Below are 25,865 nucleotides of genomic sequence, written 5' to 3'. Positions count from 1 at the left end.
TCCAGGTAGGTTTCTAAGTATATCCATAGAAGTTTTCATCCCTATAAAAGCTATGAGTAATTTATGAATTAAATATTTCGGTTGAACTGTTCTTTTTGCTGTAAAACACTCTTGAAGTTTGTAAAGTGAATTTTGTCGAAATTTTTTTAATTTTCTTCACATTTTTTTGGTAAGTACTCTACTATTCTTTGAACTAATATTCGGTACTTAATAGTGTAATTTTCTTAGTATCTATTACAAAAAATGGGTCGTGGCAAGCATTGTACGCCTTCATAAAGACAGTTAATTCGAAAGTTGAAAAACGAAGGATATTCGTTAAGAGCAATTTCCAAAAATTATTGGATGTTCTTTAAAAATGGTTCAAAATGCAATGAAGGACCTTCCGGAACAAGAAAATAGAGGAAGGCCGAGGAAAACCACCCCAAACGCAGATCGAATCATAATTAGAACATCGAAGCGGAATCCATTTATGAGTGCTCAAGGGATTCTTACAGAAATTAATTTGAATGTGAGCGTGTGGACAGTTCGTAAAAGGTTACGCGAACAAAATTTAGTTGCTAGAAGCCCGCGTCAAGTGCCCTTGTTAAAAAAAAATCATTTAAAAAACAGGATAAAATTTGCTCGAAATCACCTAAAATGGACTGGGAAAGATCAGAAAAAATGGCGCAACATACTGTGGAGCGATGAAAGTAAAATTATGCTTTATTCTTCAGACCATTCTGGACTAGTTAGGAGACCCCCAGGTACTGCCTACGACCTTAAGTACACGAAAAAGACAATTAAGCATGGAGGTGGAAACATTAAGATCTGGGGATGTTTTTCGTGGAATGGTGTTGGCCCCCTTGTGAAAATCGATGGGATTTTAACAAAAGAGTTATATTTGGGAATTATGGTGGACTACATGCTTCCGTAAGCTGAGGACAATATGCCTATTCGATGGGTTTATCAACAAGACAACGACCCTAAGCATACAGCGAAGATTGTCAAAAACTGGGTCACCGAAAGTTCCATCAATGTTATAAGTTGGCCCGCACAATCCCCAAATCTGAATCCAATCGAAAACCTTTGGCAATACCTTAAACAGCAGGTTAAGGCCCGAAAACCGACAAATTTAAAAGATTTTGGGCCATCACTCAAGAAGAATTGTATCGGATTCCTGTAGAGTACTGTCAACGACTGATCGCCTCAATGCCTAATCGTTGTCAAGCAGTTTTAAATGCAAAAGGGCATACAATCAAATATTGAATGTACATTTTTATAAATACATTAAAAAAAGTAGAATTATTTGTTGTAAATTTAATTATTTAAAGTATGAAGTAGAGACCCTTAATTTTCAAATAAAGCAGTTTTTGTGTTTTCTTCTAACTTTCCTTAATATTTTCTTTAATATATGATAGACCGACGTCAAATTACTTGTAGATAGTTCTTAAAAGTGTTCAGAGAACGTGTTGTATTTATAATTTCAATAATCTCAACTGGAAGAAAAATATTCTACTTGAAGCTGCAAGCGCATAGGTGACGCTACTTTTTTGCTCGCATCTGTATATACCCAGTGTACCTATATGAGTACACTTACATATTTTCTTTAACTCTTTAAAAAATATTAAAATATTTTTTTATCTATAAGTACTGAGCATTCTTTGCATTATAAATACTAATTAAATGACAATTACCTAAAAAAAAATGTTGGGCACAAATGGGTTAATTAATTCACTTAATTTAAAGTAGGTGTTCAAAATATTAACCATTTTGTTGCACACATAACTCTCACCGACGTCTAATGGATCGGAGAACACTAATTAAATTATGGCTTCTCAATTAAGTACACGCATTTCTAATGCGGCTAATAAGTTCTTCTCTAGTTTCTACAGGATTTACATACACTTGTTCTTTTAAAAATCCCCAAACAAAAAAGGATAGGTCGAAGAAACGTGGAGGCCAAGCGACAGGCCCCCTTCATCCAATTCATCTTCCCGGAAAGTTATGGTCCAACTAATTCCTTACATTTCTATGAAAATGAGCTGGCCCACCATCAAATTGGAACTAACCCATTAATCTCAAATTCAGCGGAATTTCCTTCAACATATTATATCAAATGTCCGTATCGTACAATTGTACACGACCGACACATAGATGGCCGATGGTAATATTTGATCAACTTTTGAATGCGGCAGGCATAAATTCCTTCATTATAAATGTAACAATAAAAGCAATATTCGACGTCGATTTTTTTTACAAATGCTAGGTCAAGAACTCCTACAAGACCATCTTCAAAGACGAGCACGCATTATGCAACTTCCGCGTGCGGTACGTCTCCGTCTTCATGAAATAACTGGACAAAAAATTGCAAATGAATCAGAACTAGAATCGGGACCATCTCATGGAAGGTGCTATCAATGTGATTCTAAAAAAAGTCGAAAATCCAGATTTATATGTGAAGGATGTAAAAGATTTGTATGTTTAGAACATCTAAAAGGAATGTGTTCAGACTGCATTTCTACTTAAGATGAAACGATTAAATTCAGTTTGTGGTGAACCAAATCTAATTAAGAGTGTGAAAAACAAGTGATTTAGTTTGTTATAAAGAGTTATGTTTAGTTTATTTTTTGGATTTTATAATAAAAAAACTACTTTTTGTTATATTAATAAATAATTTGTTTTGAAAAATAAGTACTTTCATTTTCGCTGTTATACACTCACTTTCACATGAAATGCACCACCCAGTAGTAATAATAATTAAGTCTTGTAATTTTGGCAAAATAATGCTTCATAATAGTATCAAATGATCAGACTTTCAGTAAAAAAGAAAGAATGCTAGTGGTTTTTTTGTCATCGACCTATTAGATTTTTTATTCAATTGTAAATAAATAAAATAATATTTACATCGAAATATCAGTTTATTTTGTTGTTGAACTGTGAACAAGACATCTCAAAATGCCCCCAGTGAGACAGCGTCAAAATTTTTCCCACGTTTCGGATTTTGATAGAGGGCGAATTATCGGCATGAAGGAGGGTGGACTTTCTTTTCGTGAGATTGCCCGAAGAATGAATCGGAACCACACCACGATTGCGAGAATATGGTCTTCGTGGTCTGAAGAAAGAGCTCAGCGACATCGTCCAGCTGAACGTCCTTCCCATAGCAGCAACGCACGTGAAGATCGACTCCTTAGACCGATGGCCATTGGTGATCGATTTCAAACAACAATGTCTGTTGCAGTAGGTTGGATGGGAGGTCTAAATCGTCGGGTGTCGATGGCAACAGTTTACAGAATAATTTCGTCTTTTGGCCTGCATTCATACCGCCCAAATCTACGACTGCCACTAACCGCCCATCACTAAGCTTCAAAATTGGCCTGGTGTCAAGAACGAATTGATTGGAATCATGAGTGGAACAATATCATCTTCAGTGACGAGTCGCGATTTTGTTTATGGATCAATGATGGTCGTAGAAGAGTAAGACGATACCGAGGTGAAAGAAGAAATTTGCAATTTTCTGAAAGGCGCCTCACAGCTTTAACACCTAGTGTATGGTCTGGGGTGCGATATGTGTTGGCCGAAGATCTTCTCTTGTGTTCGTTCCAGGCACCCTAAACGCACGTCGCTACATTGACAATGTTCTGAGGCCAGTATTAGTACCTTTCATGAAAACTTTACCAAATGGCATTTTCCAACAGGATAATGCAAGACCACATAGTGCGAACATTACTCGACGATACCTGGAAGAAGCACAATTGGAAGTACTGCCTTGGCCTGCACGGTCACCGGACCTATCGCCCATCGAACATCTTTGGGATATGATGAGTCGCCGTCTTCGAAATTTACCGAGGCCTCCAAACAATGTGGATGACCTACGACATCATCTTGAGGTAGCATGGAATGAAATACCCCAGGAAGATATTGATCATTTGTTGCAAAGCATACCGCGAAGAGTACGTGCGTGCATTGCCGTACGAGGCGATGTCACTCATTATTAATTTTTTCATTATCAAATGTTGTATCTTTTAACTGAAAGTCTGATCATTTGATACTCTATTATGAAGCATTATTTTGCCAAAATTACAAGACTAAATTATTATTATTATTGGGTGGTGCATTTCATGTGAAAGTGAGTGTAGTTTGAAGTTTAAATTTGTTAAAATATTATATTTTTATTAATAAGCTTGATACACGTAATTTTTACGTAGCGTTACTATTAACTGACAATTAAATGACGATAGTGTTCTAGGATTAAGGATACTTTTGTTTCACCCCAAATAAAAGAAACAAGCTTACATGTGTAAGCAATTTTGGCATCATAAATTGATACTTAACTATTATCATATAGTGATCCTGTCTTTTGCAAAGGCAATGTGTTTAACGTCAAAAACAATATCCTCCTTTGGCTCTTAAATTAAGTTTTTTTAGCCGTCCACTTTTCTTTGTTTCTTCAAGAATTCTTTTCTGCTGATATTTTTTAGTAATGGCCCAAACAGCTTTACATTTCACATTTAAATTTTTTGCAATATCAATTTGCCGCTGACCAATTTTAAACCAATCAATAATTTTTGTTTTCAAGCCAAAAGAAATTTGTTTACCACGCGGCATTATTCCAAATAATTTAAAAATATTTCAAACTATAAATCGAATGCAAAACACATCAATATTTAAACTAAACTGATGCAAAATATTTCTTAGAGGATGTTGTCTATATATTTTTGTCTCAAAAAAATATATATTTTTGTATTTGCCATCTTGCTTATTTTTAATATCAGGTACAAATTTCATATATCTTTCTTCATTGGTATTTACAACTTTTAGAATGTAAATAAATGAATTGATATTTTACTAAAATATTTTAGGCGCAAATATTTGTTTGTCTATATACTTTTGTCCATTACTGTAAATTATAACGATTATAAACGTTATGCTTGTTAAGCATATTTTTCAATATACAGGGTGTTAGTGAAATAACTTTCGTAAATTTAACCAGTGATCAAGAACATCATTTTCAACAAAAAAGTTCCTTACAACAGGGATCGAAAACTTAATAGTTTTTTCAAAAAAAAATGTCAACGTTGGTAACAGAAAAGTTATGATAAGGTTTAAAATTTGAATAAAATGTACTTGTTAAGGACTTTAGGTTATTCATGTTAAGGACTGCAGGTTATTGTTTCTTGGCGTAGTTTGCTTAGTTAATTTGGTTTGTACTTTCATCCCTTAAGTTACGCCCATGGGCATCGATACGTATTTGAAGGATTCCATCTGGGCGCCAGACCATCGTACCCATCAGGCCATATCGAAGGGCTCTTTATGGCTGGGAAATACGCTACTAGTCAAAGGAAGCTTTCTAAATTGGACCTTTGCCGCGATCCGCAATTCGGCGGATCGCAATACTTCAATGAAAGCGACTTGTATAGGTATTTGCCAGATGGCGGCGATTTTATGACCTTAGGGGCGACCATTGCCCGTAAGGGCTTCTGGTGTTAGTGCGCCCCTGGTTGGAGTTCCTCGGGTTTAGTACTTAAGGGATGATCGCAGTAATTTTGCTCTCTTTGACCAGTGCCCGCTCTAGACATGTGATCGTAAACGTAACTCGTAATCTTCCCAACTAAGCAAACTCCCACTTCATACTTAGACCAATACTTTACCATTATTTATATAAGTGAAATTTAATACAGTCCACTTTCGTAAACCAAATTGTTGTTTTCGTGGTTTTCGTTTATCGAAGGAACCTCAACAGTACTTGGCATGTTGGTTGTTTAATATGTAACAAAAAAACTTACAATTATTCAACAATAACATTGCTAAAAGCAATTGAAAACTTAATTAATAACTTAAGCGGTAAAAAAAAACGTAAGCGGCAACGCCGTACTGAACGTGACCGAAGAAGAAAAGTATGTTTTTGTTATGGTTGTTTTTTATGGCCCTTATGAGGGTCGATCACCCCTCATTGCGGATTTGCGGATGAAGTGATAAGGCATTGGAATGCGCAGTAAACACATTGACTTAGTACCTCAATAGTACATGAGTTATGTAACCATCTGCGTTATGGTCATGTATACTTTATCCCATTTTATGTGACATATGATCCTGGGCAAAGACGCTTGGCACCAAAGACGTGTGGAGGTCCATTAAGGACCATCGAAAAGGGACAAGGCAAAAACCACCCTTAATTTTCAAATTACAGTAAACACTCGATACTGTGAACATCGGATAACGTAAACCTCCGGATAACGTGAATCTTCTTTCTATCACATTAACCACCGTATAACGTGAACAAATGATTTCCGTTACCGGGGGAACTATTTCTGGGGATTCCCTGGCAGTCGTGCTCAATACGGGGTTGCCCGACTCCGGGTCGTGCCTGGTATTTCCCCAATTTTACTTTGTTGTTTCATTTTTTGCATTGCAACATTTGCCTGTTGCTTTTGGACGGTTGTCGAAGGGTTTAGTAAATACGTGTTGTTATATGTAATGTCGCTGAAAAAACCAAAGTGTTTAACTCTCCATGAAAAATCTCTTGTAATTCAGGAGCTAAGTAAAGGTGCAAGTGTTTCAAATTTATCCAGAAAATACAATATAGCTAAATCTACGATTTGCAAAATAAAGCAAAGAAAAGAAACTATTTTAAGAGTAATAACAGATACATATGTTGGATCAAGTAAAAGAAAAACATTTAAAGGGTCTGGATTACCACAAATGGAAAAACAGCTATACAAATGGTTTCTAAATCAACGAAATAAAAATTTTGTTGTAAGCGGAGAAATGATAAAGCAAAAAGCCAAATCCATACTTTCTGAAATAAAGGAAACTGATAAGGAATTTACGGCTAGTGAGGGATGGCTACAGAGGTTTAAAAAAAGATTTGGAATTCGGTTTTTAAAAATTTCCGGGGAAAAACTTTCTTCCCAACCGGAACTTATTGACCCTTTCAAAAAGCAGTTAAAAAATAAAATGCAGAAATTTGGAATTACATTAGAACAACTTTATAATGCTGACGAAACGGGCTTATACTGGAAACTTCTACCGGACAAAACATTGAAAGACTAAAAAACAACGAATAACAACAGTTTGCACAAATGCTACTGGAAGACATAAAGTAAAACCATTAGTTATCGGCAAGACTGCCAATTTAAGGTCATTTAAAAACTTTATTTGCCCTCTTGATTATGAACACTCCAAGACAGCGTGGATGACTGCTGTGTGTGGATTTTAAAAAAATGGTTCCATCATTCCTTTGTACCTCAGGTAAATTTTGTTGTGTATTTTTCTTGAAATCGTAGCATAAATTTACGTATTCCTTTACAAGTTACATGTCTTTTGTCAAATAAAGGGCTCCCGATAAAAGCCTTACTTCTGCTAGATAACGCGCCATCTAATTCAAACGAAGAAGAATTAAAGAGCGAAGATGGACACATAGTAACAATGTTTCTTCCACCTAACGTTACGCCGCTTATCCAACCTATGGATCAAAATGTTATCAGGCTTACAAAATTATATTACAGGAATAGCCTTCTTGCCGATGTTATAGCAAGTAATTCAAACATAACTGATACATTGAAAAACTTGACTATTAAGGAAGCTGTTGTCAACTTAACGGCTGCATGGAATCGACTCGATTCGCAAATTATTGCAAAATGTTGGAGAAATATTTTAGAGAACACTGAAATGTCCGAGGATGACGATGATGAATTACCTCTTTCTGTTTTAAAACGTCGATGGGACGATAATAAGGCAGGCTTAATCTCCAAATCCTGTGATCTTCTAAGTACACTAGCACCACAAGTAAGGGATTTATCTTTACAATTTAAATCTGTTATTACATATGTAATTTATGTATATTTGTAGGCCACATTCAAGGAAACTGATATGTTGGAATGGAATGATGCTGACAAAGAATGTGCAAACGACCAAGAAGAATGTGAAGTTCATGTAGTCGAGAATTTTCAAGAAATGTCAAGTAAAGTGTCACTGGACAGCGCTATAACTGCATTAAATACTGCAATCCAGTGGGCAGAATATAGTGGTGTGGACTTCACAGACCTCATAGTTTTAAAAAGACTAAGAGAAACAGCCCTTGTGCAAAAAATTACAAATCCTAAGAAGCAAACTAAAATTTCAGACTTGTTTGTCACCCAATAATCTGTTTTCCACTCTATTTAGATTAACCCCCGATTACATAAATAAATAGCTAACGTGAACGTGCGTTGTTTTATTTTGTTCACGGTATCGAATGTCTACTGTATTGTCATGGATTGTATGTCCTTCCATACTTTTAATATTTTAGTAAAATTTCGGTCTCGCTGAATGCATCTTCTGTCGGTACACGCAACAGATTATCCGCCAAGTTAATTTGGACGAGTTTTAAGTGATTTTATTCCGAGTTATTAACAGTACCTACGTGATAATGTATTGTGTACGAGAGTATCATGACATGCTTTTGATTTATGGAGAGGCGTTACAAAATTCTGAAGAAGCTAGGCGTACATACGGTAATCGTTATCCAGAAAGAAAATTTCTAACTCGACAAACATTTGTGCAAGTTTCCCAAAGACTTCTGGCAGCGTTATTCCTACGTATAAAGGATGAGGTCGACAACCAGAAGTTGGTTCTAAAACCGAAGAACAAATTATAAACTTTGTGGAAGAGGATTCAATAAGGAGTGCCCGGAGTATTGCTCGCTATGTAAGTGTTTCTAATTGGACTGTTCATAGAACGCTAAAGGAGCAATTGCTCTATCCATTCCACGTACAGAGAGTTCAAGGACTTTTACCCACTGATTTTGCATCGAGGTAACAATTTTGTGAATGGTTCATCGAACAAAGAAATCCAAATTTCTTGTCTACCATTTTATCAACGGACGAAGCTTCTTTCACAAGGAATGGAATTTGGAATTTTCTCAATTGTCATAACAGGGCAGATGAAAATCTTCACACCATTTCTCCAAAAAAATTCCAACATGAATTTTCAATAAATTTGTAGGCTGGAATAGTGGGAAATCAGCTTATTTGTTTAACCTTCAAGGTTAAATGGACCTCTCTATTTAGAATTTTTAATAAATGATTTACCAAATTTGTTAGAAAATGTACCTTTTCAATTGCATACCATGATGTGGTATTTGCATGATGGAGCTCCTGCACACACAAACCGTCTAGTTGTGGAACACTTACATAATAAGTTTGGAAACAAATGGATAGGAAGAAATGGCCCTAATCATTGGTCTACCAGATTTCCGGATCTTAATCCTTTAGATTTTTTCTGTTGGGGTTTCTTGAAAAATTTGGTCTACGCCGTTTAAATAAGGGACGAAAATCAGTTACGACAACGTATTTTTGCTGCCACCGATCATATTAGGAATACGTCAGGAATTTTTCATCGCGTACGGGAAAATTGGTTAAACCGCTGTCGTGCATGTATGGACTCAAATGTTGGACATTTCGAACATTTAATGTAGTAAAAACTGTTACATACTAACAACCATGCTAAAACTCCCCTGTCGTAACCTAGCACTCTTCCACAGTGTTCAGGAGTATTCGAGCGCCTTAGTTCTCGACGCCTGGACCTTACATATAAATGCATACGGGTTCGGAAAGCAAATCATTAGAGTATGCAGTAATCATCTAGCCATTACATATACTGTAAATAGTCCTTGTATAATATAATTGTATTTGAGTGGTCTTTATTATTTCGTTATTTCCCACGGACATAACAAAAACAATTATAAATTTGTATTTTGATTGAGATGTTAGTGGTGTAAAATGTGTAACGTAATATATTTTGCCAATTAGAGATGACAATAAAGATTTAAAGATAAGTAACTTTTCAAAATAATAAAATAAGAATCAAATAATTTTTAAATTTCATAAATTTAGTGTATTTTGTTAATTATGTACTGTAAAGCCTACCAGACCCCAAAAAAAACTATGTATATACGAATGTGAAAAGTAACGTTGCATTTTCATATACCTTCCTAAAAATAAAACTTCAACTCTAATAAAAAGGTAAAGAAATAGATTTTCCTACTCAAAAGTGACATACAGCGTGGCACAAAAAGTTGCAGCTGTGTTTAAAGGTGTCCTAATGGTCGCTGGTGGCGCTCTCTAAAAGATACAACCAAACCGTTCATAAATTTGAATTTTTTGTTTTAAAAAACCCCCGGATACAAAATTTCCTAAAATTAGCTTGATGTAATCGAAAGTTATTAAAAAAATGTGATTTATTTTTTCAAATTTAACACCTTATACATTTTTTAGTATAACATAAATGTTTGCAAATTGCATTATTTTTATACCATGCTCTGCGTCCCATTAACAAAGGATCCCCCTGTAGGCTATATAATTATCCAGCAATTGGTTTACCGTAAAATCTGTGCTCAATGAGTACTGCGCAAACTAACAGAGGAACACAAGCGGCGTCGTCTTGAATAATGTCAGCAACGTTACCATGATGAAGGAATGATGTCCTTTTCAATATTGTCACTCTAAACGAAACTTGGGTACATCATTACAACCCCGAAGAAAAGAGGCAAAGTTTGAAATATAGATATTATACCTCGCCAAGAGCCAAAAAATTCAAAACCCAAGCATTGGCGAAAAAACGTTTTATGACGGTGTTTTGAGATGCCAAGCACATTTACGTGACTGAATATCTCAAATATGGGCAAACTGTCAATTCTGAACAACATATTGAAATATTAAGACACGTTAGAAGGTGAGTGTGTTCTGTCCAAAACACCATAATGTCCATAAACCTGCAATATGACAATGCACGACCTCACACATCTCATGCCACTGGGAAGGCTCTTGACAAACTGAAGTATAAGCCTATTCCACATCCACTATATTCTTCGGATTTGGCGCCGTGTGATTTCCACTTCTTTCCCCATCTAAAGAGGTATCTCTAGGGTAACCATTACACCGCCGACAATGAGGTGAAAGAAGTTATGGCCACTTGTTACGCGTTGGGAAAAATGTATAAGTATAAATAGAGATTATATTGAAAGATAAATATTGCATTTTGTAGCTGAAGAATTGTGCTTTTACCAATTTTGTATTTTATTCTAATATTTCGTTTCAATTCCATGCTACACGCCTGTGTGCAAAATTTATCACCCGACTCTAATACTTTCAAAAACCAATTACTGAAGTAAGAATTAAAAATCCGAGTCATTTATCAATACACTTAATGCTCGAAATATGAGTGAAGATCATTTTATTTAGTTTTCTTTAGCTATAGACTTTTCGCTAACTTTAAGTTTAAGATATTTCTTCGTCCACTCCTAATGTCAATTTCCGCAAAGCTACTCAGTTCACCTCGCACTCCATTGACACTTGTAGAATGATACCAACACCAATCTCCGTTCCCTATAACTCATGATTATTTATAATTTTTTAACCTTGGAATCGAGTACATTTGAGTTAGTATGTAGTGGAATAACTAGACATATTCATCATCTTTTCGGCACTTGCTAATTTACATCTCCAGGACTCTTAAAAATAGGATATTAGTCAATAAAACAACCAGCAAATAGTGCTTCTTTATTCGTAATTTATCAATGTAAAACAAGTATATAATTGATTCTATTGAGTATTGCAACTTTCAATCCTGGAGAAATTTATCGTGTCCTCCATATCAACCAATATGTTGGCTAAATACTTTTCATTCGTGAGTGAAAAAATGGCTCATCTCTGTAAACATAAAAGTAACATTAAATCTCGTTTATACTTAAACTGAAATGTTCATAGGAACTCATACTTGTTAAAGTTTCATTACAAAAATAAAGGGACAAACACACATGTGTTTTGTTTTTTGCTTACAACTTTAATTTCACTAAAACTTTTAGCCTATGTTGCAACTTTATAATCTATGTCATAAAACTTTACAATTTATCGGCAAAATTTGCAAGGTGAAGATATTCCTAAAATAAAATATTCTTTTAGTCACAAACTTTTTTGTTATAAGTGCACCTTAACTGATCGTGTCAAAAAGACTTTCTTCAATTTAGAAACTTTCTTGAAACTTAAATATTTTCAATATCGTTCATGTTGTATTTATGGAACTAACATAAAAATCACGACATGTTTATTTAAATTCGCCGCTATTAAAAAAATCTTGCAAGGAAAAATCTAAGAAAATTGAGGTTATGATGTTTACCACAATATGCAGTGACCAATATTAAATTAAATTACATTTGCCAAACATAATAATGAAAAAAGTTCACATAAACATAGATCCACAAACGCTTCGTTTGCGAGACGTAAAGTATGAAACTTAAATTTTTTGTTTTCATATTTCCTTTATAGCATGGCGTTATTTAGCTTAAATTTGAAATATAGCTATATTATTTGGATCTACATCGTTAGATAATGTGTCAACTGATGGCGAGGATCCACTAAGTTATATTTTTTCCAAGAGTCATGCCTTCTCATCCGCCCAAACTTTGTAATGCAGCATCATAGAAACCACACTACTTATATCATAATTTATTATGCAGGGTGATTCATTGGAAACAGATCATGGCGAAATCCGAGATACCAAAATATGACGATTGAACTAAAATACCTTATACCAATATTGCGTGTTTCATAATTACACGGTATTAAAGGTCGAAATTTTATTTTAAAAATCCTTAATAACTTTTTGTGTTTTCATGGTATCAATATCAAAATTGGTACATAGGATGTAACATTTAACTTGAGACATCACAATATCTCGAATAATAAGCTCTCTACGAAAAAATATTTATTATGAAAATTATTCCACGGGGAAAATGTTATGACTTGCGACGTATTATTATAGCATGGATTATAGTTATGTTATTTATTTAAATGTCCAGAGTAAGTTTAAGAAACTTATGTTACGCCCATGGACGACCCCAGCCATTGGGTAATACTGTTGGAATTCCCAGCGCTTAACACCCATCTTCGGCTGAGGGGAGTTAGTTTATGATTGGGATTTCCAGCATTGTTCTTTGTCGGACTTAAATTTCGAATCTAAATTGAAAGTACTGCCAAGCGAATACAATGGCTGGGCTCCAATAAAGCTCAGCGACCATACTCTAAGTGCTATGCTTTAACGCGACAAGGTAGCCTAGAAGCTGCAAATAGGGTCTTATCGGGGGTACGTCTATAGGTGTTACACCTCCATATCACGACTTAAGGAGGGTACGAAACGGACTCGCTCTCTTTTTTCGCAACTTCATCATGGACTCGTGTGCACTAGATTCTTCTCGCTCGTATCACGCTATTCTCAAGTCAACATTTTTTTAAATAACGAATTTCTCTCAAAAACTTAACGAAACCACTTATGCGTACAAGTAGCGTGATACTCATTTGACTTAATATTACGTATTTCTCGATATTGTCTATAGTCTAAGTTGTTAATGTTACCAATAAACCTTTGTTAAGTTAAGAAGGTTTGGTTTCTCTTATTTACGCGAAAAACAGTGTCCCTGAGACTACAATCTCAGGGTGGTCCTTCATAAACTATCAATCCAGTCCACGATTTTCGTAGTTCACGGTTAACTCCGAAAAAAGGTGAAGTCACCCAATCACGTTCACGCGCAAAATATTTGGACCCTACATTTTGGTCCTTCGAGTCGGATTTGACTGAATTGGAAGTGCCTACGAAATATAGTTCATGTGGAACAAGAAAGTGCAGCAGAAGCCAAGAAAAGTAACCGGTGAGTCAGTTTCTTTTATCAAGATTTTCCTCTAGAGTTTACCCAGTCTCGTAATAATCCTGTCTATCATCCGCTACTTTAGAATATCATTTGTAGTATGAGGTTGACGCCATTATTGTCTCGATTTTGTCATATCTAAAGAAGGTGAAATAGGTGAAACTTCAGGTTGATAATGCTGTATAGCATAACTCGTATCTAATTGAATTTCAAATCGATTTATTGATCTAATCCCAGTTATTAATATTAGGTAAAAATGTCTCTCAGAGAAAGAAAAAGAAAAACGTTACAAAATTCCGAAAAAGAGATTCATATAACGGATATTCCCGCTGAAAACTGTGAATTTCGTGAACTCCTGCATAAACGTGAAGTCTTGATAGGAAACTTATCTTATTTTGAACGATATATTCTGGAAAACAAAAATACTAAAGAGGTATTCCAGTTAAAAGTCCGTCTCGAAAGTATGGAGGAAGACTTTAGCCAATTCAGAATGGATCAAGAACGTTTGGAATTTTTAAATGCGAATAAAAAGGAAAATCGGTATAAAGCCCAGTCGGCCTATTATAGTTTGATCGCAGAAGCACAACAATTAATAGACACTATAAAAAAGAATCATGATAGTAAGAATCCTCATCTAGGACAATCAAGACCGTTGAAAAAACTAGGGAAATTACCAGATCTAGGTTTGCCTTCATTCTTTGGTAATTATGAGACGTGGTTCAGCTTCAAAAGTATTTTTGAGTCGTTAGTACATGATAGAACCGATTTAAGCGAGACAGAAAAACTGCTATACTTGAAGTTATGTTGTAAGGGCGATGCATTGAAAGTAATAGACTCGTTTGAAATAACGCCCGGAAATTATACAGTTGCTTTAAATCTATTAAAAAAACGTTATGAGAATAAAAAAGCAGTCGTAAATTATCACGTGAGAAACATTCTGTTTAATTTGCCAAGCGCGATTCAAGACTCAGCGACAAATGTAAGGAAATTTATAAACACGGTTCAACAACATAAAGCTGCGTTGATAAAGCTAAAATTGCCCGTAGATAAGTGGAATGCATTATTTAACCCAATAATCTTAAGCAAGCTGGACGAACGTAATAATCATGATTGGGAGCGGAAACAGTGCCACACTGAGTCACCCACGGTTAATTAATTACTCGATTTTTTAACCGATAAATGCTTCGCATTGGAATCTTCCCGCGGTTTCTCGAGACCTCATCCTCATAGACCCGATAAAGACAGGAACGAGAACAGAGGTCAGGAAAGAGGAAATGGATCGGCTTCGTCTAAGAATTATTCGTATTCTTCAACGCAAAGGGTTGGCAGAAAATGTCATATCTGCAGTGAAAACTATCTTGTTTATCAATGTCCTCGTTTTACTCAACTGTCGGTGTCTGAGAAGTACAACGAAATTCGGAAGCATAAATTGTGTAGCAGTTGTCTACGAGTAGGGCATCTAAATCAGGAGTGCAAGCCAGCGGGTGTAAAAAATGCTCTAAAAAGCACAATACAGCGCTTCATTACGAAAAACGTCAAGTAGGTGAATGCGTTCAAAACTTAAAAACCGACGGCAACAGTGCACCTCCCCTGGCCGTAGACAAACAAAAAATGAATAAGGGGAAGTACTCGGAATCCGAACAATCTACAAGGTTACCAAACAATCAGGGCCAGAATGACGCACGCCGTAAGGTTGATTGCTCATTAACCTTAACATCAGCCAGCCTAGAGAGAGATCAAGTATTGTTGTCAACCGCCAACATCTTAATCGCCGATGAAAAAGGAGAATGGCAGAGGTGCAACGCCTTACTTGATTCGGGAAGTCAATCAAATTTAATGAGCGAAAGGCTTTGTAGAAAGTTAAATTTAAGTTTCAAAAGAATCAATATATCCCTATACGGCATCAGTCAGTTCGTCACGAAAATTAATAGACAAACCCAAGCTAAGATAAATTCTAGATTCAATAGTTTTGAGGCCAATCTGACATTTTTGGTTTTGCCAACGCTTACCGAAAATCTACCCCTATTTAAGTTCTCTAGAGCAGCGCTTAAGATCCCAAGCCAGATCAATTTAGCAGACAAACATTTCAATGAGCCAAAGAACATCAATATTCTGTTAGGGGTAAATATATTTTATGATCTGTTGGGCTAAGGCAAAATAAAATTAGGGGATAAGTTACCAGTGCTTCAGAAACCATCTTTAGGCTGGGTGATATCAGGAAACTTAGCAGGGTTTGGATCGCGGAATCAGAAAACAGTTTGTAACCTATCGATGAACATACAGTAGCGGACAAAAGTGGAGCAACAAACATATTTTTGAAAATGTTCATGGTTTGCTACGACTTATTCATAAATTAGTAATATCAAAATTATGTTAGGATACCTAGAAATAACGCTGCAGAAAATTATAAGTTTATTCCCGAATTCAAGGTATTTAACAACAAAAACGAATAAATGTGGCGGACAAAAGTAAAGCAACAATATATAAAAATTCTTTCTGACGTCTTTTTTTCTCAAACACATTTGAGTTATTGTGTTTAGTATTATTGGTGAAAACTAGCAAATATGCCTCATGGTAAATCTCTCTCAGTACAATTGAAACAATTAATTATTTCGAAGTTTGAATCTAGACTGTCCCAAAGTGATATTGCTAGAGAATTAAATCTTAATCGCTCTATAATCTGTAGAGTATTGCGTGCCTACAAGATTCGCAAAAGTGTAGTGAGTCCTCCAAAAACAGGTCGTCCTCGAAAGACAACAAGAGTTCAAGACAAAAAAATTGTGAACATTTCAAAAGGGGATCCATATAAAACAGCAGTTGATATTGCATAGGAATGTAGTGACTTTGGTGTTTCTGTAAGATTGATTCGAAGACGTTTACAAGAAAAAAGTTTGAATGCCCGCAGACCCGCTAGAAAACCCTTCATTTCTAAGAAGAACAGGATGGCCCGGCTCCATTTTGCAAATGACCATCTTAACTGGAGTTTCGAAAAATGGAAAACTGTGCTATTCTCCGACGAGAGTAAATTTAATTTGTATTCCTCGGATGGAATTCGATATGTCAGGCGTCCTCCAAATGAAAGGTACAAGCCAAAGTACACTAAAGGCACAATTAAATTTGGTGGGGGTAACGTATTAGTGTGGGAATCATTTTCCGGGTTTGGAATGGGACCATTGATAAAAATAGAGGGCATTATGGACCGGTTTAAATATCTGGAGATATTAATGGATCATATGCTTCCGTTTGCAGAGGAAAACTTGTCATTATCATGGATTTTTCAACATGACAATGACCCGAAGCATACTGCGAAAATAATAAAAAAATATTTGGAAGAGCGACGGGTAAATGTAATGCAGTGGCCTGCCCAAAGTCCCGACCTTAATCCAATAGAAAACTTATGGGAGATAGTAGACCGTAAAATAAGGACAGAGAATCCACAAAAATTTAGAAACTCCGCAGAATTATTCACCGCCATTTCAACTGCATGGAATTCCATTTCAGAAGAAACCATAAATAAATTATTAAAGTCTATGAGGAATAGATGCATTGAAGTTATTAAAAACAATGGCAATGCTACTAAGTATTAGTTAAAATTTTCATAATCATTCAAAATTTCATATGTTGCTCTACTTTTGTCCGCCACATTTATTCGTTTTTGTTGTTAAATACCTTGAATTCAGGAATAAACTTATAATTTTCTGCAGCGTTATTTCTAGATATCCTAACATAATTTTGATATTACTAATTTATGAATAAGTCGTAGCAAACCTTGAATATTTTCAAAAATATGTTTGTTGCTCCACTTTTGTCCGCTACTGTATCTAACAAAATGTTAAATGATTCGTTAACCAAATTTTGGTCCGTTGAAGAATTTGAGCATTCCAAGTTCCTGTTTCAAGATGAATCCTATTGCGAAGAGTACTTTACTCAAACCACGACCCGGGATAAGGATAATAGTTTCATAGTAAAGTACCCCTTTAAAATTGATAAAAACTTGAAGAATCGAAACCGATAGCGCTGAGTCGATTAAAATATCTAGAGAAAAAATTAGGAAAAGATGAGGAGTTTAAGAAGCAGTATGTGGACTTCATGAACGAATATAAAACCTTAGGGCATATGACGCGTCAAAGGCTAATTGAAAATGACGACTCTATGCCAAACAGCAGCTATTTTCTACCTCACAGGGCAGTAGTAAAGGACTCGATTACCACAAAATGTCGCGTCGTGTTTGATGCAAGTTGCAAAACTAATTCAGGCGTGTCGCTGAACGATACCTTGATGGTAGCTCCGGTAGTCCAAGACGAATTATATGCAATTCTGCTACGGCTACGGCTCCGAAAGATAGTGCCGAGCGCAGATATCAAGATGTATAGATACATAAAGATTCAGGACAGCGAGCAAGACTATCAAAAAATACTGTGGCGAGCAAATTCTAAGGACCCGGTTAGCGTTTACCGGCTGAACATGGTGACGTATGGTACGTCAAGTGCACCCTTTCAAGCCACTCGCTGTCTAGTGGAATTGGCGATGCAAAATGAGAATACATACCCTTGGACATCGGAAATAATGAAACATTCCTTTTATATGGATGATTTACTAGTTAGTTTGAAATCGGAAGAGGAGGCCTTGAACGTCTGCAAAGAATTAAACAAAATAATGGAACAAGCGAACTTTAAATTAAGAAAATGGGCATCTAATAGTGGAACAGTATTAAGGAACATTTTAGAGTCCAACAATAACCCTGACAGTTTCATGCTCCCGCATAACAAGCAATTGAAAACGTTGGGAATTTCTTGGAACCCCGAACTAGACACTTTGAAGTATGCAGTCAATGTTATGTTCGACTCAACACACGCAAGAAAGAGGACGATTCTGGCGACAATTTTTCAGATATTCGACTCTCTAGGATTGATTGGCCCAGCATTGATTAAAGTTAAACTAATAATTCAGGAATTATGGAGATTGCAACTCGATTGGGACCAAGAGGTTCCTCATGACCTCGTTGGGAGGAATTCGTGGCACAATTAACCTACCTGAATGAATGCAAAGTAGTCAGACACGTGATCTTAGGCAATGCTATTCGTGGTGCAGTATATGGACTCAGTGACAGCTCGGAAAAGGCTTACGGGGCCTGTATCTATGTAGGATCAGTAGATGCCCTAGAAATATCCCTAAACCAAAGGAATTGATGACCAAGGAATGTTGAATGTACTTTTAGACTCTATAAAAGTAGTTGTAGCCATGGAACATTAACACTAAGTGCGTATCAAAGCCTTTAATCGTAACTGCTGTTCGTCTTAATTGTTCATCTTTAATTTTAAGTTAAGCCGTTACTAATAAAGTTTTTTTTTAAAGTGATTCTCATTGAACCCTCACTTAATTCCCTCGGCAATCACGGAGTTCAGCTTTTAACTGCAAAATCAAGAGTGGCTCCTGTTAAGAAGCTAACGTTACCTCGGCTTGAACTATTAGCGGCTCATTGATTGGCCAAATTAATGCATGCGATGATGGAAACATTGGATATACCGATCTCGCACGTAAAATATTTCACGGATTCAAGCATTGTTCTCGCATGGATAAAAATTGAGCCGTCTAACCTAAAAACATTTGTTGCTAATCGGGTGACAAAGATAACTGAATTATCAAGAGAAGAGGATTGAGCCCATGTACCTAGCAAGGACAATCCGGCAGATGTAATCTTAAGAGGACTAAATCCAAGGGAGCTGCTGCTACAATGCAACCTCTGGTTTCACGGTCCTAATTTCCTGCGCGAAATCGAAGCAGAGGTGAAGGTGGAATCGAATAGCGAAATCCTGTTGAACCAGTTACGTGAACTAAAAGTTACCCTCTCTGTGGAAAACACATGCATAACCCATGTTAGCATTGATAGACCCAATTTTGATATCTTTAATAGATTCTCCAATCTATTCAAACTTCGTCGCGTGATGGGATACATTTGCAGATTCAAAGAGCAAATTTTAAAGCGTACAAGAAACGGAAACACCATTTTAAAGTTGAAGAGCTAAACGAAGCTCAGATCATATTAGTGAAATTGGCGCAATACGAAACGTTTCACAAAGAAATTGATGAACTTAGCAAGAACAACAGACTTGCTAGCGACAATCGGATCTTAAATTTAAACCCGTTCCTAGATTCCGCAGGAGTACTTAGAGTCGGCGGACGACTAACGAATTCGGACTTTAGTTATGAACAACGACATCCCATTATACTGGCGTATAAACATAGATTTACCGATTTAGTGATAATGGATGGGCATATGAAGCATCTCCACGCGGAAATTCAAAACCTACTTTCGATAATTCGCTTACAATTTTGGATTGTAAACGGAAAAAATTAGATCAAGCGCAACCTCAGTAGGTGCTTGCGCTGTTTTAAGGCTAAACCAAAACCGCTAAAATTTCTGATGGTTTCTCTCCCAGCCGCAAGGGTAAAATCTTCGCGCCCCTTTTCGAATTGCGGAGTCGACTACACAGGACCCGTATTGGTCAAGGAAGGCACGTTACGTAAATATAAACGAGTCAAGACGTACATCTGCATCTTTGTATGCTTTGCTACCTGCGTTGTACACATAGAGTTTGTTAAGGACCTCTCTACCACTAGCTTTCTGAACGCTTTAGATCGGTTTTGCTCAAGACGAGGGAAATCCACGGATATTCACTCGGATAACGGCTCCAATTTCGTAGGTGCAAATAATCATTTCCTCAAGCTTCCTACTTTAATCAACAATCAATCTCATATCATTGCCGTCACTTCACATTTAGCTAATGATCGGATTAAGTGGCATTTTCTTCCAGTGCGTAGCGCCCATATGGGAGGACTATGGGAGGCTGCGGTTAAGTCAACTAAATTTCACCTTTGTCGGATTCTTGGCGAATCTTGTCTAGCATATGAAGAAATGCACACCTTGTTGACAAAAATCGAGGCTTGTTTGAATTCACAACCTTTAATGCCAATGTGTAACGACGCGAATGACTATTTACCCTTGACCCCAGCTCATTTCCTAATTAGCGATTCGCTAGTAAATCTGCTCCAGCCCGAAGTTAAAGACGTCACTATATCACAGCTATCCCGCTACGAACGGTTACTGCAATTGCAGCAGCAATTTTGGAACCGCTGGAGCCGAGACTATTTGACCAATCTTCAAACTAGAAGTAAGTGAAGGAAGCCGGAAGACAAGTCCATAGCCATTGGATCATTGGTTCTGCTAGCTGAGGACAACCTGCCCCGCCTGCGATGCTAATAGGGTAACAAAAACGATTTTTATTTTTTTTTACGCCAACTGTTAATTATATGAAAAAATGATAACAAGAAAAAAGTTTTTAAATTATGTGTAGTATTAAAAAAAAGTTTTATCGAAATCGGCTATTGCAGAAAAAAGTTCTGAAAAAATAAAATTAGGAGTTGCTGATTCCAGCCTTCCAGAAACGTGAATCATAGAACAAACACTACTAAAAATACAGTTCAACTAGCTGATAATGTGTACCAAAATTGAAATTTCTAAGTGTTACTATTTTTAAGAAAAAAGAGAAAAATGATTATTTTTCACTATTTTGAAATTCGAATATCTCGACAGGAAGGACCCAAATTGAAAAATTTCATACGAAGGCCCCCCTCTAAAATGGCTGGTAGAATATCCTGTTAAAAGATTTGACAATCATTCCGGAACACCCTGTATCATGAGATACCTAATGGAACTTACAAGATGCACCGGCGCCAGATAGACGCGTCAGTATTATTTTTCAGACGTAATCCAGAGACACTTTATGGAAGTTTCTCGATGTATTGTCGTACCTAGAACGAATAATGTATTTTTCTAAGCTAAGCATTTATTTTATATAAAGTAGGTAATTACGTGAAAGGATTATTATTATTATTCTGGTTGTTAGTATAGAGGGTCATTAAGAAGTTTTTGTAATAAATTTGGTCTGGGAAAGTTTGTGTTTTTTTAAAAAGGCTCTATCGCAATATCAAGATATAATTCATAGTAATATACGGTTCATGCATGATGGTGCTCCTCCACATTTCAGTATTGAAGTACGAAGATATTTAGGTAATGTTTTTCCGAACCGATGGATAGGTCGTGGAGCTTGGTGGTCTCGTTCTCCAGATCTAAATCCTTTCGACTTTTACTTGTGGAGACATTTAAAAAGTTTAGTATATGCCACTCCAGTAGAGAACAGAGAAGAATTATTAGAAAGAATACGTTTTCATTGTCATCAAATTAGAAATAACGTCCAGGTATTGTGGAGAATGCAACAGTTTTCCATACGTTGAGCTCAAGAATGAGTGAGAGTTAATGGCACTCATACTGAATCATTATGAATATTCAAATTTGTTACTCAATTTTTTTGTAATTTTGTTTGTAAAATTTGACTTTTGTAAAATACATATTTTTACAAAATGCTGTTTTTCAGGAAAACGGTTCAGTTTACGTGCATCAACTAAGAGTACCTTTTTTTTAAATACGCCAGAAATCTAATAAACCACATTACGGTTAAAAAAACCCAAGATCTTAAAAGTTTAGGGGTAAAGAAATTGAGGTTAACCTCCACCCCTCTGAACATGTAGAAAGAAATGTTAGATCTTATCTTATTAACCTTGGTATGATACTCAAGTGACCCAAAATTCATTAAACTTCATCAATTGGAAGAAAAGTTATTTAGAACATACCAGTTTTGCCACCAAATTTTGAAAGGCTGTGTTTCCATAGGGGTAAGTTTTTTAAAATCAACGTATAAGCGTAAGTACAATGTTTTCACGAGTACTTTTCATATCCGAGATATTGCCCACATTTTTGGAAACACTCTGTATATTTTTTCGTCAAATGATGACCAGTTTAATTGCCTATAATGTTGCTATATATCTCCCTATATCAAAAAGCAATAGTTTACTGTAAAAATCACTTTTTATTAAGAATCTTTGAATATTCGTTATTATTGCAATCAGTAAGCCTTGAAACAGCAGCTGTACGTTAGATGTAGTAAAAGACAAAACACAAAACAAAAAGTTTCTAACTAACATTAAATTACTACTTATTACTTATCATTATTGTTTTTCCCGTATGGTTGTAAACGAGATGATATTAATTGTTCAATTAATTCACAATGTTTGTTAACACTATTTATTAATTAATAACAATAAATCTAAAATACGATATGTTCGAATAACTATAATGTAATGTATCTAGAGCATTAGTGAGTGTAAATTAAGGTGTTGTGAGTGACCGATCGCGATATGTACCGTCCGAATGTTCGTGGAGAAGAGCCGAGACTTGTCTCATCTTTTTTAAACCTGTCGATGAGAAGTTCGGAAGGGAGGTTTATTGGACTCGACATTGGAAATTTCGGTTGTAAATCAAATAAGGCGAACATCTTGTAATTAGACGCACATCTGTCCTCAGTCCATCTTCGCAACAATCGCGTGAATAAGACAACAATAGGTGCTTTCAAAAACTGTATGACGGCATGAAACTGGACGTGCTATTCATGGTCTTGAACATTCTACGATATCGTGGGAATCTCAATCGCTATCAATAAAACCTTGCCGAAACAGAGCTCACTGGATCGTAAACTAATTTAAAGCATATAACAGTTATTTTAAACTCATCAGCTAAGTAGTTAACAATTGTAAAATGTATTCAACGTAAGAAAAATTAGATCTTTACAATTGTTACATAAAATGCAATAAAAGTATTGCTCTTGTGTTACGCATGTATCAGCAAAAGTTTCTCAATAGAAGAATTCCGGCTAAATCAATATTCGTTAAAATTACACTAAGTTTATGCGAATATGGAGTCTTGGGACGTTCTTAACGAACTAAATCGAGGAATATTTTACCCGAAGAGGTTCAAGAAACGATTGTCTTATACTTCGAAGAGTCTCCAGAAAATTCTTTATGAGATTGTAGTAGATACATGCAAGTATCTAAATCGACAATACACAACTTCATGCGGCTTAACAAATATAAGCCGTTCAAATTTGCAAAAGTACAATATCTTCACCCAAACGACAATAATAGACGTTTAGAATTTTGTCAAGATATAATGGACCGTCAATTCGTAGGCAATATTTTTAATAGAATTTGTTGGACACATGAAGCAATATTTACCATATATGAAGTGTTTAATCTAAAAAACATCCATTTTTAGTCTCAAACAAGTCTGAGCCAAGTTATTCAAAAACCAAGGAAGGCGTAGTGTTCATGTTTAGAGTGGAATTTTCAGGCATCATATTTTAGGGCCTATATTTATTAACAATAATTTAAATGGTTTAGCATATTTAAAATTATGGAGAAACGAAATTAAGTCATTATTGAATGTCTTGGGTACAAGAAATAATTTACCAAATGGACGGGGCACCATGTCACAATATTCGTGAAGTTAAAACATTTCTGACCAACAACTTTAGGGAATGGATAGATCCCAATGGGAATATTCAGTGGTCACCACGAAGCCCTGATCTAACCCCGTTGGATTATTTTCTTTGGGGAACATTGAAAGATAAAATTTATAAAAAAATAACTAATCATATTGAAGAGCTTAAACGAGAAATTATAGTAGAAATTAATGCTTTAAATCAATCCAATGCAGTATCAAATGCAGTCAACAAACTCCAAGTTATACTTACAACCTGCATTGCTAAAAACGGTGGGCATGCGGCTCAATTATTGTAGACCATTTTGTGTTATTATAGTTATTTGTTGTACAAAGTTTTCTATTGATTCAATTTATGTGAGCTGTAATTTAATGTTAGTTAAAAACCTTTTGTTTTTTGCTACATCTGACTTTTAGCCGCTATTTCAGGGCTTACTTGATTGCAATAATAACGAATACCTAAAAATTCTTAATAAAAAGTGATTTTTACAGTAAACTATTGCTTTTTGATATAGGGAGATATACATATAGCAAAGTTATAGGCAATTAAGTTGGTCATCATTTGACGAAGAAATATATAGGGGATTCTCTTTGAAATAAGCAAGTTATTGACATTTAAAATAATGTAATTTTGGAGGCATATTTCCAGGGTTGTTAAAGGCTTTTTCTCAAATAAAAATAAGTCAAAACATAGTTTATTAAGTAGTAATGTAGCTCTTGTAGTCTCAGAAGACGGATTCAGAAATTCACAACGGTTAGGACACAGCATCTATTTCCGTATGACCTAGCAAATGTTAAAATTTTCGAATTTTCCGAAATAACTGGGAAATGATAAATTTTAAATATAAGATACTTTACATAAATTGGCCTTAAAATTTCATGAGAAATCCGAAAATATACAAAAAAATAGGGAATTTCATTTAAAATAATAAAGATGATGTTTATGCCACAAAAATGATACTCCCTGTATATGTCAAATTATTATACAGGGTAATTTAAATTCGCTGCTCACCATTGGGATCTCGAAAATCATAAAAGATACGAGGTCACTTAAATTGAGGCAAAGTTGTGCATTTTATAGCTTTGTTAAATGACGTTTTACAATTTTGAAAATTCCGATTACTTCCGAAGATAAACGAAAAAAACCGAAAAGTCCGCAAATAGCTTTTTTTTAAGTTATTTGAAGAGATTTTTAAAAATGAATTTCACTTCCTCATGTGCACTTTTGCTTCTTTATAAGATGGCGTCATTAGATTTTAAATACAACATTTCGGAATTTAGGAACAATCATCAACTTCGTTTTTTTAAATACAGACCTGAATTTTTTATTGCATTTTTAGAAAGCCCTTCATTTTCTGAAATAATTGATGTATCACACTTGCAGTAAAAAAATATAATAGTATAAAATACATGTATAATACATGAATTAATGAAACACTACTAACACCTAAGGGCTACCATGGTAACAATAAACAAACTCTCCATAAGACACTAGTTTTGAGATGTCAAATCTATTGAAGAGGTTTATAACAATTATAAAACTATTAATAGTGTACTAAATTAAAAAATATAAATCATAGATTACAGTAACGAAGAATATCGTGACATGTTGCGGCTTTATTTTATTCACCATTATTATAACTAGTCCCCATAATCAAACACACATGTGCCCTTTATTGTTTAGCCTTGTACTAAATTAGAATAAATCACTTATCGTAAAAGATAGAGAATCTGTTTATTATCTTGGTTGGAACATAAAATGCAGAAAACGATTCACCTATCGGTCTGTTATAATATAAGTGTGAAGAGAATGAT

At 35.3% G+C, this 25,865-nt stretch overlaps 1 protein-coding gene across 1 annotated transcript in view; it reads left to right on the top strand.

The window, feature by feature from the left end:
- Window positions 1-7,647: 7,647 nt before the first annotated feature.
- The window catches only part of LOC136413786 (uncharacterized), a 29,711-nt gene continuing 11,493 nt past the window's right edge, over window positions 7,648-25,865 (top strand). The window contains exons 1-5 of the mRNA XM_066397491.1: window positions 7,648-7,764; window positions 7,828-7,939; window positions 17,658-18,643; window positions 19,572-19,997; window positions 20,055-20,829. Of these exons, the coding sequence (XP_066253588.1) occupies window positions 7,648-7,764; window positions 7,828-7,939; window positions 17,658-18,643; window positions 19,572-19,997; window positions 20,055-20,829 (2,416 nt within the window). The remainder of the gene's footprint in view (window positions 7,765-7,827; window positions 7,940-17,657; window positions 18,644-19,571; window positions 19,998-20,054; window positions 20,830-25,865) is intronic.

Source organism: Euwallacea similis, chromosome 15, assembly GCF_039881205.1.
Source record: "Euwallacea similis isolate ESF13 chromosome 15, ESF131.1, whole genome shotgun sequence".
Taxonomy (NCBI): Eukaryota; Metazoa; Arthropoda; class Insecta; order Coleoptera; family Curculionidae; genus Euwallacea; species Euwallacea similis.
The sequence above is the reverse complement of the archived record's forward strand: the minus strand, read 5'-3'. Positions and strand labels throughout refer to the sequence as shown.